The following is a 14,443-nucleotide window of genomic DNA, read 5'->3' on the forward strand; positions in this document are numbered from 1 at the left end:
ACTAGGAAATGACTAATGATGAAAAAAATACAATTACCAACCTAAGCAAATGCGACTTTACACATATGAGCCAGTATTTCAAAGCGCAATCAGAAGCTCGGAAACAGATGAGCAAGGAAGAAAAAATGGTATGATAGAATCTACTAAACTAGAAAATGTTGGATAGTGATTCTTTGTCTAATTTTTTGGTTCTTGTGACACAACATTGAATTCCTTAATTTTATATTTTTCTGTGTTAAAGATTTACTCAGTAAAGTCTAATTACATGTATGATTTGTGCTAACTGGCAGCTATCTGTATTGGTACATGCTTGTAATCTCAGCATCTAAGCTTGAGGCAAGAGGATTAAGAAAAATTAAGTTCCATTCTGTGATGGAAGCAAGAACTGTGATATCTCCACAAAACAAACAAAATATATTGCATTAGATATTTTTTATTTTAAGTTCATTTTATCTGTAGTTTTCCAAATCACTAAAATTTGGTCTATTATTTGTGGATGTTTCTTATTTTAATTGTATACACATGCATGCATATATATGTGGAAACTAGAAGATATCCTTTGATCTGGAGCTGTTCCATGTGGTTCTAAACTACCCAGCATGGGTGCTAGGAATTGCTCTAATCAAGGAGTCATTTCTACAGCTTCAATCTGTTTAAACATAAAGATCATTTTGGATTTCTGCTGTAATACTAGTCCAAGTAACAAGAAACTTTTATAAATGTTGCCTTGTTTAATCCCCTGACAAGTGCACTTGTGGCCAGTAAGTTGAGCAGGACTTGGTTATTGAATCACTACATAGAATTCATATATCTATGGGCTGTGGTTTATATATATATATATATATATATATATATATATATATATTTTTTTTTTTTTTTTTGAGACAGGGTTTCTCTGTATAGCTCTGGCTGTCCTGGAACTCACTCTGTAGACCAGGCTGGCCTCGAACTCAGAAATCCTCCTGCCTCTGCCGCCCAAGTGCTGGGATTAAAGGCATGCGCCACCACCGCCCGTCGGTTTTATACTCTTATAGTCCCAGAAATGGGAAGAGCTAAGGCAGGAGGATCAAGAGTTGGGTAGCAAAACCCTGTCTAAAAGCTAAAACAATAACAAGAAAGGAAAGGGTCAGGAGAACCCACCAGAAATCACCATGTATAAGATAGAAGAGACTGGTTAGAATAAAGAAGCTGAACTCCCACATACACCATACCATCATGGAATAAGGATCATGTACTATAAAATATGGGGTTGAAAATTTACCTCAGTAGGAGAATGATTGCCTAGCAAACATACAGCCCTGGGTTTGCTTCATCTCAGAAAACAAACAAACAAAAAACTATATACCACATAACCCAATAAAGAATCTGAGACAGTTCATCGGGGGTTTTAAACCCCATGGGAAATGCTGTTCACTTAAGTGGCTGTGCCAGTGTTCTTTCAGAAAATGATGAAATGCTATGACAGTTTGTTCTGTAACTGACCTTCTTCCCCAGTCCTTAGTATGTTTTTTTTTTTTTTTTTTTAATTAAAATTTGATTATAAAGAACTATGGTGGTTTGTATATGCTTGACCTAGGGAGTGGCACTATTAGAAGGTGTAGCTCTGTTGGAGTAGGTGTGCCACTGTGGGTGTGGGTTTTAAGACCCTCAGGCTAGCTGACTGGAAGTCAGTCTTCTACTAGCTGCCTTCAGATGAAGCTGGAGAACTAGATGAGCTCCTTCTGGATGTTGGCCGTGTTCTTGCCTTGGTGATAATGAACTGAACCTCTGAACCTATAATCCAGCCCCAATTAAATATTGTCCTTATAAGAGTTGCCTTGGTCATGGTGCCTGTTCACAGCAGTAAAACCCTAAGACCAAAACCAAAAACAAAAAAACCCAGAAACACCACACACTAAAATTAGCCAGACCCAAAGGCTATATCTCTCAATGAAACAGAATAGTGATTCTGAAGGTGTGCATTAAATTTTACACTTTCAATTTACACTGTCAAATGTATGTTTTATGCACTTATCCTGTACCACAAAACAAAATCCATGACAGAGTTGAAACTAAAAGGGAAAAACAAAAATAGCTTTATATCCTTTTGTAAGTCTCCATTTTTTATTTTATTATTATTTTTTTTTTTTTTTCATTTAGTTCTTCCTTACTACCTAGAATTTACCTTTCACATTTTAAAATACCTAGATAGGACTGGGCTGCAGTAGCTCAGTTGATACAGGCCTTTCCTAATGTGCATGAAGTGATGATTTTGCTCCCCAGCACTGTATAAACGTGTGGTGGTGGCACATGCCTATACTATCAGCCCTTGGGAAGTGGAGACAAGAAGATCAGAAATTCAGTGGCACTCTCAGTTACATAGTGAGTTTGAAGACATCCAGGGATACATGAGACCAGATCTTTTAAACTAAACTAAGCTAAACTAAAAATAAATGACGTTTATAAATCTATGCCCTTTACAATAGAAGATTAAGGGTTGAAGCTTTAGTTAAGTTGGAGACACAGTTTAGTCTGCAGTACTACAAAAGACAAAAGTTGAGAATCTGTTAATTTTGTGAAGTTAGTTATTCTTGATAGATCTTTTTGGCAATGTATTTTGTTTGTATGTATGTATGTATGTATGTATGTATGTATGTATGTATATGTTTGTTTAAAATCCACTACACATTTTCCTATATTTGAGTTCATTTCTGAGTGATTTTTAGACTTTACCTTGACCTTTCTTCTGCAAGAGATAAACATACGTAATTCTTAGCATGCAGGAGTTTGAATCCATTTTGTATACTTTCTTGGTCTATTTTAGAAAATTAAAGAAGAAAATGAAAAATTATTGAAAGAATATGGCTTTTGTGTAATGGATAATCATAGAGAGCGGATTGCCAACTTCAAGATAGAGCCTCCAGGGCTTTTCCGAGGCCGAGGCAACCACCCCAAGATGGGTATGCTGAAGAGAAGGATCATGCCTGAGGACATCATCATCAACTGTAGCAAGTGAGCACAACAGTTCATCTAGAGGGGGAGGAGTGGGTGCAGGGCTATTTCCTCAGTGCTGGTATTTGGACTATTCATAGTGTTAGGAGATCTGTGAGAGCATTGCATATAACTTTCATGGTTAGGTATCCCAAGTTTTTGTTCAGAATTGAGGGCAGGATGAGAGGGGACATGGTTTGTCACTTTTCATTTCACTTTCCTTCTGCATGATTATTTTCATAGAGATGCAAAAGTTCCTTCCCCTCCTCCTGGACATAAATGGAAGGAAGTTCGACATGATAACAAGGTTACTTGGCTGGTCTCCTGGACAGAGAACATCCAAGGCTCTATCAAATACATCATGCTGAATCCCAGCTCACGAATCAAGGTGAGCATACATACAGGGTACAGCCATTGGTGGGGCTAATACAACAATCTCTTTCTCTTTTGGTTGTGTTGCCATGCGCTTTCTAGACTCATGTTAACAAATTAAAAACGTACCCTCTCCCTAAAAGGCAATCGCTTCCATGGTTAGCATTACCCGGTAAATTTTTATTTAAAGATGTTTTACATTTATGTCCTATTGTAATCTTACTTGTGGAAATTTTCTGAAATCCCATTATGTTCTGAGTGAGTGCATGTGGTAACAGTGTTTGTGAAGGTGCAGCTCTTGCCTTCACAGTCAGTGCTGCTGTCTGGTGGTCAGGACGTGATGACATGGTTAGTAAGTTTATGTGAGAAATGTAGAAATTACTTTTCTCTAAGTGTAAAAACAAGCTATAAAACCTAGCTTTATATACTTTATGTTTTCTGATGTCTCATCTGAATAGGTTTTTTTAGGTTGTGATTGAAATATTGCTAGCCCACCATGTGCATCTTACATACTCAGTTGTTTTAAATTATTAGACTTACTGAGAGGGACTGTCTTGGGATCTTGTTAGCCAGGTAGCTAGCGATATACTTTGTTCTTGAGATTTTTCCAAGCTTCTTCCATCAGGCTTTATGAATAAGTGAACCAAAAGAGACATTGGGTTCACAAAAAACAGCCAAGGAAATTGGCTCTGTGTAGTCTTTAGAACTGTTTTCCATTTAAGAGTCTGAAGCTAAAGACTTTGAAACCCTTGTTTATAAGGATTTCAGATCCGAGAGTCACAGATGAAACAGCTATGTAAATTTTGCGTGCTTTCTAGCTTATACCCTGTACCATTTGGATACTGTCTTCAAATACATTGGAAAATAATAGTTTTTCTGTTTCAGAATAAGTATAGAATCAGGTGGGAAAACTGAGACTCTGTTATTCCTTTCTTCAATGAGTAGTTTACAGAACTACAAAAGTGAATAAAGAAACCATGGTTTTATTTCTTTATGGAATTGTAGGTTGGTGGGCAAATTGTGTAAAGATCCAATTGTGTTAGAAGAAAGGTAATTGTTCTTATTAATAACGTAACTATTCTTAACATCAGAATGGACTTTTAAAAGGAAATCAGGTTAAAATTAGCCTTCTAGTCTTCTAAAGAGACTTGGATGCTTATGGACAAAAGAGGAAGGTTAATTGGTATACAGGAATGTGAAAAGCAACACAGTGTCAAATAGGGCTAGGGGAGAAGGCTCAATAAGTAGGAACACTTTTGTAAAAGCAAGAAGATGCGACCTGAGTTCACATCTCCAGCACCCACTTAAAGCTAGACATAGCCATGCATACCTGTGACTTGAGTGTTGGGAACATATACAGTCAGATTCTAGGAGGCTCTGGCCAGCCAGCTTAGCTGAGATTGTGGTCTTCAGTTTCTTACTCAGGTGGAGGGGCTAAAGAGATGACTCAGTGGCTAAGAGTACTGGTTGTTTTTCCAGATGGCCAGTGTTTGATATTCCTAGCACCCATACATACAACAGCTCACAAATAGTTCAGTTCTAGGAGGATCTGATGCCTCTTCTGGCCTCTGTGGGCTCTGCATGTATGTAGTACACAGACAGCCAGGCAAAATACCTATAAACATAAAATAAAAATCTTTTAAAAATAAAGGTAGAGAATCTTCTCATGCTTACACAGAGATGTATGCCTACATACATACATATATACCACACTATAATGTGCATGTACCACATACACCACAACTACCAAGTAGTAGTGGTTCTATAATATTATTAATATACTAAATATCACATTAATGGTACATTCTATGTATATTCACCACAGTCAGAATATCGTCAATCTGTGATGATTATTATTTTAGTGTTAAAAACCTTTTTTCTTATAAGTTGGCATTTAATAACCATTACAGGCATATATTCATAAATAAATTTAGTCTGTGGGAATTTTTTTTTAAAGTCCTAGACCCAATAGCTGGCAACTCTATGTCTGTCTTCTTAGAATATAATTTAGATCTCCAATCTCATGCTCTCCCATAACATCCTGCTGTCAAATTGTGGTCAGTCTTAAATAACATGCCAAAGAAGACTGTGTTCTGTTGTAGGAAGAGAACCATTTAAGGACTTTGCATGTAAGCCTGTCTTAAATGTAGGTTACCAATTTCAGCAAGATAAGCAAGCATGACAAATTATCACACCAGTAAATATAAACTATGATAAATGCTGCTGCACAGAAGTAAAAGTACCATTTAGAAGTATACCTCAGGTCTCAATCTTGGCTCAATTTCGGGGAAGATGTTTTCACAAAGATAATATTTAAGGTTAGATTTTTGAGATGAATAGGAATCTCATTTGCTACTAGAAAGAAAAACAAAGGTAATTAGCATTCCAAAGAGAGAATGAGACCTTTTGAAATTTCTGCCATGAGAAAGAGCGTACATGTTTGAGTAACAGAGTGCTTTGAGCAGTTAGAGACATGAAAAAGGCCCTACAGAAGCAGACAGGTCAGGACTTCAGCTCCAACATAAAAATTTTTAAAGGAAGTCTAAAAGGAAGCTACTGACCTAGATGTAAAGAAAATAAGACTGGACTGGTGACATAATTGATAGTTTTGACTACTGCTTGGTGCAGCCTGTATTGGATACAAACAGGAAATTAGGAGGCCTCTAGATAGCTCTTCTTCAGGCAAGAAACTGTAGTGCAGGTGATGCCAGTGAGAATGGAGGAAAGGGAGTCGATTTCAAGTATGTGGCTGTTGTGTCCTCCTATAGGCAAAAATTACAGGAAACTACAGTTCTCACAAGAGTGAGATCCCTGCTAGGCAAGCCAGGGCAGCACCTCGAGAGCAGAGGTGTCAGCCAGTCTTGGTCTAGACAGTAACCAGATAACTGCATAGTAAGGATTTTTCTAGGTTTCCACAAGATGGTTACAGTAGTAAACTTGAGAATCACCCCATGATAGAATGCTTGACTTGAGACAATTGTGGTGAGATCCCAAGAGTAGTTATTACAGGTCTGGAAAGGCTTCTTGAGGCTGTTCTCAGTCTTGGCTTGGGCTCCCTCATATAGCAGAACAGCGCTACCCAAAGGAGGTTTCCATTCTTAAATAAAAGACATAAGTGCAAGCTTTAGGATTTGGGGGGAGGGTGTTGTTGTTTTAGGCATATTTATTTTTATTTTATGTGTATGAGTATTTTGCCTGCATAATGCATGAATACTGTGTTATGTGCCTTGTATCTGCAGAGTCCAATAAAAGGAGGTATCAGATCCCCTGAACCAGAGATAGCTAGGGAGAGTGGTGAGCTGTTTATGGGTGCTAGGAACCAAACCTACTTCCTCTGTAAGGGCAGAAAGTACACTTAACCTCTGAAAAAATATTTTCCCGCTCTGAGTTTTATTATTAATGAAATAATTAAAATATGTGAGAATAGATGTACAGTAAATAAATTCTTGTCTGGCATTGTCAGATCTTTAGCACTATGTCCAATATACCCAATCACTTAATTAAAAAACTACTCTGGTGGCACAGCCTTTAACCTAGTACTTGGAAGGCAGAAGAATTTCTTTGAGTCTAAGACTATCCTGGTCTTTGTAGCAAGTTCAAGGCTATCCAGAGCTACTAGGGAGGCCTTGTTTTTTTTCTAGATTCTGATAGATTTCACATGCTTCAGTCAGTGCTACTGTGCCAATGCACACATGGAGGATTTATGGGTGGCACTAACTGTTCTTACTGAGTTATCATAAAACCAAAAACTTGAAGTGGCAAGGAGGTATGGGGGTCTTGGGGAGAAATGGAAGATAGATAACATATTTTATTACATAAATGTATGCAAATTTCAAAAGTAAAGAGAAAAGACGTGGCAATTCAAATTAATTTTTAAAAGCTAGGCATAGTAGCTGGGGAGGTAGAGACAGGAGGAATCTCTGGGCCTGGTTTGTCCAGCAATCTGGCCTAAGTTATGAGTTCTGGGCCAGTGAAAGACCCTATTTCAGGTACAAGCCTCTGAGCAACCAGCCTGAGTTCGTCTTATTCACACACTCAAAGTATGTGAAATGGCAAATGCCATCTTCCCCAGTGCAGATCCTGAGAAGAGTTAAAAGACAACTCACTTCCTGCTCTGCTGCCCTGACTCCATCTGCCCATATTATTGAGTGGATAAGTATCTACATTTAAAAGTGTGGTGGCCACTGGTTTATAACTGTCACTAACTAGTTTTCTTTCCATTATGGAGAGGTTGCCAACTAGGGAAAGAGGAAAGGGAATCAAAGGCTCCTACAATATCTACCTGCCTTTGTTTTACCAAACATTTCCTACTCCACATTAGTAATGTTATGATGTGGTAATAGAATTTGAGGGAGCACATCTCTGCCAGTGGCAGGAAAGGACCTTCTATGCTGGTTTTGATGTGACTCCCTGGAAGACCTAGGTGGATATGTTTTAGAAGCAGTCCAAAAAGGTTTTAAGTCTATTATCATTTTATAGGCTCTGTTTAGCAGCACTGAGAGCAACCAGGATAAGCATACTTGGCAGCTAGACCTTGCCTGTTAGTCATTCACAGGGTGTCTTCTGTTCTTGATCCCCAGCCTAGTGTTATAGAGAAAACTTTGGTTTGTTCCAGGAGGCCAGTCATGCTCTTTAGTGGTTTCTTCTATAAATTACTTACTTCACTTTCTCAAACCTTGTTTGCCTGACCACTACTTCATACCCCCAGCAGTCATTGAGATAGACCAATGCTTATGTGTTTTGGAGTACTGAAGAGAGTCCACTCCTGACTAGATAGTGTACTTCAGTGAGTCTTTCAGGTGTCTTGTTGGCTGTGGTTTATGTAAGAAATTGTGGTAGAGGTGCATTATTGCTTTGTACCAGGAGGATAGTTTGTATTGTACTTTTTCTAATTCACTCTCTTAAATGTCAGGTTGTACTTAGAGAAATCAGAGAGAAATTTTCAGCTCCCTGGGAAATGAGACAACTATAAGTTACTGAACCTCTTGTTTTAAAGCCAAACAAGTCCATACAAATAGTACACTCACAATTGTGAGGAAATGTTGATGATTCCTTAGCACATCCAAAAAAGCATTGCTTTCTGAGCATTTGTTAAGATCTGGAAGTAAGCCTTTTTGTTCCATGCACCCTTATGAGTGGTCCTATGTGGTCCTATGAGTCAGGTCCTTTTGCCTCAGGTGAAAACCAAGAATATACAAAAAGAAATCACTACCACCTCCTCTCTTTTGTTGTAGGATCAAAGAATTGAGAGTAGAAATTCTTGGGTTATTTCTTTTTCTTTAAATCCCATGTGTCTATGTAGGGGTATGTGCATTTGAGTTGTGCAGTGTGGGAGGCATCAGATTCCTCTGGAGCTGGAGTCACACGTCACTTGTGATACAGGTATTGAGCCCAAGTCTTCTGGAAGAGAGCAGCAGGGGCTCTCAAATGATAAGCCATCCCAGCCCCAGATTCTTAGGTTTTTTTTTTTTTTTTTAAGATTTATTTATTTATTATATATGAGTACACTGTAGCTGTCTTCAGACACACCAGAAGAGGGCATCAGATCTCATTACAGATGGTTGTGAGCCACCATGTGGTTGCTGGGATTTGAACTCAGGACCTCTGGAAGTGCAGTCAGTGCTCTTAATCACTGAGCCATCTCTCCAGCCCGATTCTTAGGTTCTTATGTAGTCAGTTTTACACCTCATAAAATTTTACCTGTGTGGAATTTTCCTTATCTCTCTCACTTGACATTATTAATCCTTGCTTTCGAGTCTGTTTCTCAGGGTGGTAACAGAAATCTTCTGTTGTTTAATGTCAGTCTTTTTTTTAATAATATTTTTTATTTAGTCTATAAATTTCATACAATGTACAACTCCCCACTTCCCAACTACCACCAGATTCCCTCCACACATATCATTCTCTCAACTTTGTGTCTTCTCTTTTTCGTAACCTACTCAGTTGAATTAGTGGTGTCCATATATGCATAGGTGGGGGTTGTCCAGTGGGGCATAGGAAAGTTACCAGGAACCACACCTCAAACGAGACCACTACAAATATATACTAGTAGCTACCAAATGTCAGTAGCTCCTCAGCTAGGAGTTGGAGCTTGTGTATCCCTCCCCACTTCATGATGGAGTGTCGACTGGCTTGATACTGTGCAGACAACCACAGCAGTTCCTGAGTGCAACTCCCCTACCATGTTTAGAAGATACCTTGGCCCTAGTCTTTCCTGCTTGTACCTCTTGAAGTCTTTCCATCACCTTTTCTGATGCTTCCTGAACCTTGAGGTCAGAGTGTGTGTGTGTAGAGGTCCCATTCATGCCTGAATATTTCACAGACATTTTGTTCTCTGCACTTTGACCAGTTTCAGCCTTGATATTAACCAAATCCATTGCACAACTCTGCTGATGAGGACCAAGCCTGTGGGTGTAGAGATAGGTGTTTTGAAGACAGCCTGATGCCATGCCCATTTAGCAAAATCACATAGTGCTTTCTCTCACCCATCAGACCTGTGAGCTTCCCAGCTACAGGTTCTTGGTTAGGTTTATAATACCAAGCATGTTAACATTTTCATACTTCATGGGCTTTAAGATCAGATCTTAAACTTTATGCCAAAAGCTGTTTGGGTTGTTTGTTTGTTTGTTTGTTTTTTGTTGTTGTTGTTTTAAAAGAAGCCAGGCAGTGGTGGTGCACACCTTTAATCCCAACATTTGGAGGCAGAGGCTGACAGATCTCTGAGTTTAAGGCAGCATAATCTACAGAGACAGTTCTAGAACATTTAGGGCCACACGGAGAACTCCTGTCTTGAAAAGCTGAAGAAAGAAGAAAAGGAAGGAACATGTTCCCAGAAACACTTTTATCTTAGTCAAATGAGCATGAGCGATCGTTTTTAAATGCAGAAGTGAACAATTACACCTATTCGTAGAAGCTTTGTTCCTTGGTAATTACATGTTGTTGCCTTGGGTTCTGTTTCTTTGATAGGCCAATGAAACTCTATGCTGTCTTGAATTTAATGGAATTCAGTGCTATCAGAAAACTGGTATTGGAGCGCACATCCCACAGCAAGGCTGTGGTGCTTGTGAAGCAGAGGAGATGCTTACATCCTTTATATTGACAGAAGTCAGTTTGGGGCCATACTAGGTGGGATCCTCACAAAAGTGGGAACTTTTTTTAGATTGGAAAGCTTTCTTAGCAAGTAGACAGGAGTCAGTTATGTGAAAGTAGACTAGCATGTATTCTTGTCAGGCTAAATGCCCTTGTCAGACTTTTTTTTTTTTTTTTTTTTTTTTTAGTTCTATGCTTTTCCAGCTTTGGTTAAGCTCAGGTTCCTGTTCTTGGGTTCAGAGTTCTGAATATTCAGTGTGTTGCTCCACTGCAGGGTGAGAAAGACTGGCAGAAGTATGAGACAGCTCGGCGTCTGAAGAAGTGTGTGGACAAGATCCGAAATCAGTATCGGGAAGACTGGAAGTCCAAAGAGATGAAAGTTCGGCAGAGAGCTGTAGCACTGTACTTCATTGATAAGGTGGGACAGGTTCCTTTATCCACATTGAACAGTTCTGTTTATAGGTATAGGGAGTGTCTACTCTGTAAGTACAGGGATCAGGAGTGTATATCTGCTGTGTGACTTATAATCAAATTTAGCCCAGTAGGAAAAGTAGATGTGGATACAAAGAGGCATGTACAGTATGTTTGTTGTTGAGCAGTCTCTGTAACAGGAGAATTTGCATAAACTCAACATTAGTGGTTTGTTCATTTTTTTTAAAATAACTGTGATTCTCAAGCTTTTTAACCATAATCTATACTGCAAAAGTACTTACTTTATGTAAAAATCCAACATAACATTTTTATTTGTATTAAATCAGAAGTTGTACAAACTACTGATTAACTAGTAGCATTGAATTTTAGTACTTATCTCCCATTTCATTCTTTTAGAAATGACGATTACAACTTACACAATTCTTGAACAAAAAGTGTGATTTATTACAATTGCAGTTTGAAAGATAGTGCTGTAGAGTTCAGTTGTTTAGGGTTTCCTTAAGATCATATGTGGTTCATGTTTCTTCACTGATGCTCATCTCTTTCTGAACAACCCTATTCCCTTTCTTGCACAGCTTGCTCTGAGAGCAGGCAATGAAAAGGAAGAAGGAGAGACGGCAGACACTGTGGGTTGCTGTTCACTTAGAGTGGAACACATCAATCTACACCCAGAATTGGATGGTCAGGAGTATGTGGTGGAATTTGACTTTCCTGGGAAGGACTCAATCAGATACTATAACAAAGTTCCAGTTGAGAAACGAGTAAGTTCATGTGGCCTGTGCTTCTCTGGCTTGCTCTTTTTATTTGTTTGTTCATTGGGCAAATATTTATTGAGGGCTTTTGTATGCTCTGCATTTTGATGGGCTCTAGTAAAATTGATCTCAAAGAAAGAAGAGAGATCCTGCTTGGTGTATTGTGTGCCTCATTTTAACCCTTCCCTGTAACCTCTGCTACATTGCTGGGAATCTGTGGCCATCTCTGGAAGCAGTTAATAACAGAGTCTGCAGAAGTTAGCCTTTACAGCAAACTCAATATTAAAATTGAATCCAGCCGGGCAGTGGTGGCACACGCCTTTGATCTCAGTACTGGGGAGGCAGAGGCACGCAGATTTCTGAGTTCAAGGCCAGCCTTACAGAGTGAGTTCCAGGACAGCCAGAGCTACACAGAGAAACCCTGTCTTGAAAAACCAAAAATAAATGAATAAATAAATAAAGGATATTTAAATAAATAAATAAATAATTTGAAAAAAGATTGAATCCAGCCACTTTAGTGATTTAAGCATATCACAGCATCTCCTGGTCATGTTGTGTACTTGTCATCTTGAGCGTTTTCTTAGCCCCAGGCCAATTCCCAATTGCATAGAATGATAATCTTTCAGTTTTCAGAGATAGGCATATAGGTACTTTCTACTTTAGCCCACTAGGTAACAGTGGGTACCAGTTAAATCGAGCAACTAGGGTAAGCATAGGTTGGATATAAAGGGCCATTTTTGTTCTTAGGAAGTAGATGCCAGGATGTTTGGTGCCACAAATGGCTCAGAAATGATGCTTAGGTATTTATGTAAATTTACACATACAAAGCAAGATTTTGGGTATAATGTATATAGGTTGTCTTTGTGCATTTTCTCTTTTCTGAAACTCTATTTTGAGTTTGAAATTATTTCTAAAAATTTTTAAAATAATAATTGGACTTCTTTTAGGTTTTTAAAAACTTACAACTATTTATGGAGAACAAGCAGCCTGAGGATGATCTTTTTGATCGACTTAATGTGAGTAAACAGGACACTAGGCAATCTCAAGCTCCTGGGGTCAAGAGTTGTCAAGGATATTTGGATTGTCCATTCCATCTAACTTCCAGTGACATTCTATATATCCTTCTTCCCTTGGGGCACTCAGTGCATCTATAACCAGAAGCAGACCCTTCCTCCTCCTCCTGCCCCCCACCCAGTGGGTGGTGCTGTGGATCACTACCAGAACCTAAGGTGGAGGGAGTTGAGCTCTACATGTACTGTTCCCTCTTTCATCCTTTCCTGAGATGCCCAGCTGCCTTTGCTACAGACTTAAGACTTTCACCTGCTTTCTTTACTGGGAGAGATATTTATAAGAAAGAACAAACTTGTTGTTTTGAACTTAAGATTAAAAATACTTTATAGAAAGGCAGTATGCAATTCTGTATTCTGGAATTATTTTTCTTCTTTGCTAACTTCCTCCTTGAAGGACAGGACAGTAACTGACAGCATGGTGGCAACACTGGCACAATGACTCCTAGTGCCCGCTGCAAGGGAAAGGGTGATTTGGCATTTACCTCAGTTCCAACAACCTCTTCGTTATCTTGTTTTCTGCAGACTGGTATTCTAAATAAGCATCTTCAGGATCTCATGGAGGGCTTGACTGCCAAGGTGTTCCGAACCTACAATGCTTCCATCACACTACAGCAGCAGCTTAAAGAGCTCACAGCCCGTAAGCAATGCTCTGTAGGACTGTGCTGTCCTTGGGATGGGGCCAGTGTCCTTCTCTTCATTCTTTCCCTCCGTTAGCTGTCTAAGCAAAACCAAGGCCTTTCTTCCCACTGCTGCCGCAAACTCTAGATTAATCCCATAGGATACTGACAAGAGCTTTGCTTCTGCTCTAAAAATCTTTGTGTTTTATCTGTGTTACTTATAATAAGCTCACAGGGTACAGGCAGTACTGTTAAATTGGAGAGGGTAAAGTTGTCTTGGTTACCAGAGAAATGTAAATGTTTTTCCTAAGTTTTTGTTTTGTTTTGTTTTTTGTTTTTGTTTTTTTTTTTTTTGTTGTTGTTGTTGTTGTTGTTTTTTGGTGGGGGGATCATCATAATAGTATGTAATAATTACATCTGGGAACTTAGGACTTCTTTTCCTCTCCATTTAAAACAAATTCTCACACCGCAGTAAAGGCTGGCCACAATTCATTATGTTGTCTAAGCTAGTGAACCTTCTGCTTCAGTCTCCCCATAGCTGAGACTGTAGGTAAGAGCCACCCTTCCTAGCTCCTGCCACTTGAATTTCTATTGTCTTCTGTAAATATATCAAATGGTCTTAAAAGAGCCAGAGATGGTATGTTGGAGATCAGTATTTTAGGGCTGGTTTGAACAGTGGCTAAAAAGCCTGTACATGGTGGTGGCAGCCCAGCACTTGGGAGGCAGAGATAAACAAATCTCTTGAGTTTGAAGCTACCCTGGTCTACAGAGCAAGTTCTAGGACCCTGTCTTGAAAGAATACCCCCTCCCCAAAGAAAGAAAGAAAGAAAGAAAGAAAGAAAAAAAGAAAGAAAGAAAGAAAGAAAGGGAAAGGGAAAGAAAAGAACTAGAGATGGTTGTGAGCCACCACAGGAATACTAGAAACCAAACCCAGGTCCTCTGCATGAGCAGCAAGTGTTTTTAACCACTGAGCCTTCACTGCAGCCCCTGCAGTATAGCTTAGAATCCCTTCATCTCATTCTCATATAGTCATTCCTTCTAGTACAGCATTTTTTGAAGGCTACATCTGGCTGGTAAAGGGGAGACAGGGAATAAGGAAAGCAATATAAGGGTCTATGGCCAGATTCCTGAGGTTTGGGTG

At 39.1% G+C, this 14,443-nt stretch overlaps 1 protein-coding gene across 2 annotated transcripts in view; it reads left to right on the top strand.

Moving 5' to 3' along the window:
• The window catches only part of Top1 (DNA topoisomerase I), an 84,067-nt gene that overhangs the window by 61,417 nt on the left and 8,207 nt on the right, over positions 1-14,443 (top strand). For both annotated transcript variants that reach the window (XM_034495042.2, XM_076930162.1), the window contains 7 exons: positions 6-128; positions 2,804-2,991; positions 3,214-3,358; positions 10,706-10,849; positions 11,439-11,624; positions 12,563-12,631; positions 13,208-13,322. In XM_034495042.2, coding sequence (XP_034350933.1) covers positions 6-128; positions 2,804-2,991; positions 3,214-3,358; positions 10,706-10,849; positions 11,439-11,624; positions 12,563-12,631; positions 13,208-13,322 — 970 coding nt within the window. The remainder of the gene's footprint in view (positions 1-5; positions 129-2,803; positions 2,992-3,213; positions 3,359-10,705; positions 10,850-11,438; positions 11,625-12,562; positions 12,632-13,207; positions 13,323-14,443) is intronic.

This window comes from Arvicanthis niloticus, chromosome 2, assembly GCF_011762505.2.
Source record: "Arvicanthis niloticus isolate mArvNil1 chromosome 2, mArvNil1.pat.X, whole genome shotgun sequence".
NCBI lineage: Eukaryota > Metazoa > Chordata > Mammalia > Rodentia > Muridae > Arvicanthis > Arvicanthis niloticus.